Source organism: Asparagus officinalis, chromosome 1 (assembly GCF_001876935.1).
Source record: "Asparagus officinalis chromosome 1, Aspof.V1, whole genome shotgun sequence".
Lineage (NCBI taxonomy): Eukaryota > Viridiplantae > Streptophyta > Magnoliopsida > Asparagales > Asparagaceae > Asparagus > Asparagus officinalis.
In genome coordinates this window covers 92,113,657-92,120,222 of record NC_033794.1, presented here as the reverse complement: position 1 = coordinate 92,120,222, position 6,566 = coordinate 92,113,657, and the positions used below count along the sequence as shown (strand labels likewise).

The following is a 6,566-nucleotide window of genomic DNA, read 5'->3' as shown; positions in this document are numbered from 1 at the left end:
TAAATTCTCAACTACAAACTAACAGACCCTTTCTAGTATCTCCATCTAAAAATTCCCTACTTTTCTTCCCAACTACAATCACACAAAAGAAATAAAATAAAATAAAATAAAACAATAAAATAAAAATGAAAATTTATAAATAGATGAGCGTTCCACATAAGCACTAAGCTCTTCCAAGGCCCACACTTTTAGTAGGACCCACATCCCAAATCCCTCCCTTATATATATTCAACCAGTTTTCTCAAAATAACACCATCTGCAATTACTTACTCTAGCAGTCAAAGTACAATAATAAAGAAGCCTCAAAATAAACCCAAGTGCAAAAAAAAATTGCATTCTTTTGAAAGAAAAAAGAACCAGCTTTGAACCTTTGCTCTCCTCTCTCTGAGCAAATGGCTCTCAAGTTGGTCTTAATGCTAATGGTGGCTCTGCTGGCTGCGGTATGGTCACCACCCGCGGTGACCGCATCCGTCACCTATGATCACAAGTCAGTTATCATCAATGGGCAGAGAAGAATCCTCATCTCTGGCTCCATTCATTATCCTAGAAGCACTCCTGAGGTCAATGCACATTATGGGTCTCTCTCATTTATTAAAAAAATTTAATTTTTTGGGGCCTATGTTGATTTTGTTGATTTGGGTTGCGTTCAGATGTGGCCTGATCTCATCCAAAAGGCTAAAGATGGGGGCTTGGATGTTATACAGACCTATGTTTTCTGGAATGGGCATGAGCCTTCTCCTGGCCAAGTACGCAAAAAGATAAAAAGTTTTATGATTTGTTGCGGTGGGTTTTGTTTGCACCTTTCTTATTTGTTTTGGGTTTTTTTGGTAGTATTATTTTGGTGGGAGATATGATCTGGTTCGCTTCCTCAAGCTTGTGAAGCAGGCTGGTCTTTATGCTCACCTCCGCATTGGCCCTTATGTTTGCGCTGAATGGAATTTTGGGTAAAATTTTAAACTTTTTTGATTTTTTTTCATTAATACCCATTTTGATTTAGTATGAATTTTTCTTGATTTTATGCATTTTGATTAACAGGGGCTTCCCAGTTTGGCTAAAATATGTTCCTGGGATTCATTTCAGAACTGACAATGGACCTTTCAAGGTCAGAATATTTAGTTGAATGCACAAAATCTGCTCGTCTGGCAAAATATTGATGTTTAAATTTATTTTGATGTAGGCTGCAATGGGGAAATTTACAGAAAAAATCGTATCAATGATGAAAGCTGAAGGCTTGTATGAAACACAAGGTGGTCCTATTATCCTCTCTCAGGTATAGCATCCATTCTTATCTCAATTGATATACGTAATCAATTTTGTTCAGGAACTTATGTTGTTTTATTGAATTTGATAAGATTGAGAATGAGTATGGTCCTGTTGAGTACTACGACGGAGCTGCGGGTAAATCATACACGAATTGGGCAGCGAAAATGGCAGTTGGGCTCAACACTGGAGTTCCATGGGTTATGTGCAAGCAAGATGATGCTCCTGATCCAGTTGTATGTTGAGCTTCCTCTCTCTTTATTCTTCCATTTAATTTGATAAAAAGGCTAATTACACATATACCCCCTGTACTATCGTTCTTTTGAAATTACTCCCTTTGTAGTTCCATAGTTGCAAATATACCCGTTCGTCCTTTTTATTTTGCCCTGGGCGAAATTTTGGTATATATTGCCCCTGAGTGAAATTAGTGAGTTTATCTAAGGGTAAAAGAGTCAAAAATTTAACCCAGGGGTCAATGTGCAATTAATCCTGGAAAAAATTGCTCATTCTGACCTGTTGCTACTTTTTATTGCATGTTACGGTCACATTCCTATAGCTGCTTATTTTGTTCAGGCATCACTTTCTGTTGGTCACTTTGACCCTTAACCAACATGAGTTATGTGCTGGATTTCTGTTGTCATATCTAATGTTCTCACTCCTCTGTGGGAAAATGTATAGATTTTGATTATGACCCTGCGACCTTTTGTCGAGATTCTATTTACAATTGTTTTGTAACTGTAATTTGGGTCTTTTACCTTGGCAGATTAACACTTGCAATGGTTTTTACTGCGATTATTTCTCTCCGAATAAGGATAACAAGCCCAAGATGTGGACTGAGGCTTGGACTGGCTGGTATAAAAATATTTCTCCTTATTAACAAAGGCATCGAAAGTTTCAGTTGATTAATGTGCTTTTATATGATTCAGGTTCACTGGGTTTGGTGGTGCAGTACCACAAAGACCAGCAGAGGACATGGCCTTTGCTGTTGCAAGGTTTATACAGAAAGGTGGATCTTTTATTAATTATTATATGGTAAGGAGTGCTGATATCTATATATAGTCAATAAAGAACATTCACTTTATTGCTCTGGAAGTAGTTTATGCTCTAATATGATTGAATGTGGTGTATTTATAATCTTTTTCAGTATCATGGAGGAACTAATTTTGGCCGGACAGCTGGAGGTCCTTTTATCTCAACTAGCTATGACTATGATGCTCCAATTGATGAATATGGTATATATCTAAAATCTTACTCGTTTATGATGTCAATTTTTAGTTATTTCTGAATTGTTCTTTTATCAGTTTACCCGCCACTTGTCTCCAAATCGATATGAATTTGGTAGGAGTTGCAAATAGAGAAACATCTGCATAATGCATCCTACATCCTTAATATTTGGGATCAAACAAAGAACATAGTAACGTATTCAAACAAGTGTCATGATAGTTTCTCCAATAGCTAAAATTTTTCTTCTTAGTGTATCCAGAACTGAAACATCAAATTGTAGAACCAATTGAAGCTCATATTCGACATTAACGAAGTATCAAAAGTAAAACATTCACCATATGATATAATTTTTCCCTTAATTATATAGGTCTACTAAGGCAACCGAAATGGGGTCATTTGAGAGATCTACATAAAGCAATCAAACTATGTGAACCTGCTTTGGTTTCTGGTGAACCGACAATTACATCACTTGGGCAAAATCAAGAGGTTTACTTCTCCCTTTTGTATACTTTTATGGTAATTCATCATAGAAGTCTTCAAATTATAAAAAAAAACTAATATTTTGGTGGTGCTTTGTGTAGTCTTACGTGTACAGGTCAAAATCGTCTTGCGCAGCGTTTCTTGCCAATTTTAATTCGCGGTATTATGCGACAGTCACTTTCAACGGCATGCACTATAATCTTCCTCCGTGGTCTGTCAGCATCCTTCCCGACTGCAAAACTACAGTTTTTAACACTGCAAGGGTGAGATAAACAATATAAACAACTTTATTGCTGCATATCTCTCTGTTAATTTCTATAATTTTTTAACTTTTGGATTTTTTTCAAATATTAGTCCCTTAAATCTTTCATATTTCGAAATTAGTCCCTCAAATCATTGAAATTGCGATGTCCCCTAGTTCTTAAGCTATTTTGAAACTAGTCCCTCAGAACATTGAAATTGCTATGTCCCTCGAATCATTGAAATTGCTATTATGTCCCTTAATTCTTAAGTTGTTTCAAATTCATCCCTCTAATGGCTACTTCTGTCATTGATTGGAGGGATTAATTTCAAATTAATTTAAGAATTGGGGGACCTCATTCCAATTTCATTGATTTGAGTAACTAATTTCAAATAACTTAAGAATCGGATGACTGAATAGGAAATTCATTGATTTGAGGGACTAATTTCAAAATATTAAAGATTAGACTAACATCGAAAAACACCCTTAACTTTTTGATCGATTCTTTAAACATCTCGTGCATAATATACAGGTAGGAGCTCAAACCACAACTATGAAAATGCAATATCTTGGTGGGTTTTCTTGGAAAGCATATACTGAAGATACTGATGCCTTAAATGATAATACATTCACAAAGGATGGATTGGTAGAGCAGTTAAGTACAACGTGGGATCGTTCAGATTATTTGTGGTACACTACATAGTGAGTATCTGAACAGTGAACAATATGTCTTGTTTAGTCCTTTTCTGTTTGAAAAGTAACTTTAGAATCTTATTAATTCATAATTGCAGTGTTGACATAGCCAAAAACGAAGAATTTCTAAAGACTGGGAAATATCCGTATCTCACAGTGATGTCAGCTGGTCATGCTGTGCATGTGTTCATCAATGGACAACTTAGCGGTCAGTTTATTGTATTATTTTGAATTTGAAATTTTGGGCTTGTTTCTATGCAAATCTTCAGTTTTCTCTGATTTTTTGTTGTTATTTTTTCCTTTTTGTAGGAACGGCGTATGGTAGTCTGGATAATCCAAAACTGACATATAGTGGGAGTGCAAAGTTGTGGGCAGGCAGCAACAAAATCTCTATTTTGAGTGTATCTGTTGGGCTGCCTGTATGTTTTATTTGTTCTTTATGCTTCTTTATAGTTGTTATTTTAAAATAGTTGATATGTGATCTTAGTCATCAAATCTGAAATTTAATCATCAAATTTATTTCAGAATGTAGGAAACCATTTCGAGACTTGGAACACAGGAGTGCTTGGTCCAGTGACATTAACCGGTCTTAATGAAGGAAAGAGAGATCTTTCACTGCAGAAATGGACTTATCAAGTGAGCTTTTATTCAATTTGCTTTCATAATTATAATTATATCCGGAAAGCTCAATAGTTTTAATGGTGATAACAGATTGGTTTGCACGGAGAAACTCTAAGTCTTCACTCACTCACTGGAAGTTCAAACGTTGAATGGGGAGAAGCTTCTCAAAAGCAGCCCCTAACCTGGTATAAGGTGATCAAGACAAATTAAACTCTTTAAGGAAACTCATTTTATTGTTCATAAAAATGTAAGCTAAATTGAGTTTACTTTTCTCTGTAGACATTCTTCAACGCACCACCGGGTAATGAACCGTTGGCTTTAGATATGAACACCATGGGAAAAGGGCAAATTTGGATAAATGGACAAAGTATTGGCCGATATTGGCCTGCCTATAAAGCTTCTGGTTCTTGTGGCAGTTGTGATTACCGCGGAACTTACAATGAGAAGAAATGCTTAAGTAATTGCGGAGAGGCCTCACAACGATGGTAAAAAACCTAACTTAACATCAAAATTCTTTTTAATTTTTGCTAACGAAACCAATTAAAGTATTTTTTTGACTAATTTTTCAGGTATCATGTTCCTCGTTCTTGGCTAAGCCCAACGGGGAACTTTCTCGTTGTGTTGGAAGAATGGGGCGGTGATCCTACTGGGATTTCTATGGTGAAAAGATCAGTAGCGAGTGTTTGTGCTGAAGTTGAAGAGTTGCAGCCTACGATGGATAACTGGCGTACCAAGGCTTATGGCAGACCGAAGGTTCATTTATCTTGCGATCCCGGCCAAAAAATGTCTAAGATAAAGTTTGCTAGCTTTGGTACTCCTCAAGGCACTTGTGGAAGCTTCTCAGAAGGCAGCTGCCATGCGCACAAATCTTATGATGCTTTTGAGCAGGTAAAATTTAAAATTCACACCCCTAACAAAAAATAAAAATTAAAAAATTAAAAAAAGTATCTTCCTTCGTTGAGGAGTTTAATGCAGAATTTTAACACAGGAGGGTCTAATGCAGAATTGTGTCGGTCAAGAATTTTGCTCTGTAAATGTTGCTCCTGAAGTCTTCGGAGGAGATCCTTGCCCTGGAACTATGAAGAAACTTGCGGTTGAAGCCATTTGTGAATGATTTTCCCACGACAATCTTTGCATTTTCCTTTGCTATATATACATCTCTCAGTACAGAGTTAAGTTATACCTCAATCGGAAACAAATAGTTTTCAGAAATTGAGGCAACTCTGTTTATTTCGAAATTGGTGAAGGTGTCAATGTACATAGATTGGCTGCTTTTTACACCTCTTTTCTATTTGGCGTAGGGGGGAATAAATGGAGGGGGTGGAATATGAGGCAGGGTTTAGATTGGCTCTGCATATGTTACGTTGTAATGTTGTATGTGAAAATAGAAGCAATCATCAAGTCTAAGGACAAATCCTAGGCTTGCAAGGTTTTAGCTACTTATGGTAGATCCAATTAGGCTTGTGTAAGGTTTGAAATTGCTTTCTTTTTGTTCTTGTAAGAAACCCAAGTTGTGATGTTATATACAAATACTATACCCGAAATTGTTTTAATTGGAAAATGACATTTGTGATTGGAAAATGATGTTAAACCTTGTATAATTAGTTACATCTTTACAACTGAAAGCAAGATCTAATATGGTTTAAGCCGATGAGGACTATCTAACTAATTAATAAACATGGTGTTGTTGACTTTCAAGTATGTGGGGGCTTTGAGATTTCAGTTTTCGGGCAGGTGACAGTATTAACATAGGAAGGTTGTTTGGTTGGATTTTTACTCTTGGTCTAGTCTCTTGTATTTGACAAAATTATAGCCTTTGCCCTGAACTTGGTAAAATTTTAGGTGAAACTTATGATTCTTCTTAATTTTTTCTGGTTTATCTGCGGAGGTTCTTTCTTTTGTCTGTAAATGTAGTAATTTCAAACACAAAACTCTTGGTTCTTTAGTTCCCTTCAGTAACTGCTGATTCATGGACCCACTGTCCAAAATACACGCGTCGTATGCTCATTCGTGTATTATCAGGTAGCTCGTAAGCTTAAATGTGAAT

At 36.2% G+C, this 6,566-nt stretch overlaps 1 protein-coding gene across 2 annotated transcripts; it reads left to right on the top strand.

The window, feature by feature from the left end:
• LOC109828085 (beta-galactosidase) lies at nucleotides 256-6,100 on the top strand. 2 transcript variants are annotated; one of them, XM_020395124.1, is made up of 19 exons: nucleotides 256-560; nucleotides 651-746; nucleotides 832-944; nucleotides 1,036-1,102; nucleotides 1,178-1,270; nucleotides 1,353-1,496; nucleotides 2,024-2,112; nucleotides 2,187-2,292; nucleotides 2,405-2,492; nucleotides 2,852-2,970; nucleotides 3,066-3,227; nucleotides 3,738-3,907; nucleotides 3,997-4,106; nucleotides 4,208-4,317; nucleotides 4,424-4,534; nucleotides 4,610-4,711; nucleotides 4,799-5,004; nucleotides 5,089-5,407; nucleotides 5,508-6,100. In XM_020395124.1, the coding sequence occupies exons 1-19, from the start codon at nucleotides 393-395 to the stop codon at nucleotides 5,631-5,633; spliced, it is 2,499 nt and encodes an 832-aa protein (XP_020250713.1). In that variant the 5' UTR covers nucleotides 256-392; the 3' UTR covers nucleotides 5,634-6,100. The 2 variants fall into 2 exon arrangements, with proteins under 2 accessions (XP_020250713.1, XP_020250721.1); XM_020395132.1 differs by having other exon boundaries at nucleotides 262-560; nucleotides 5,523-6,100.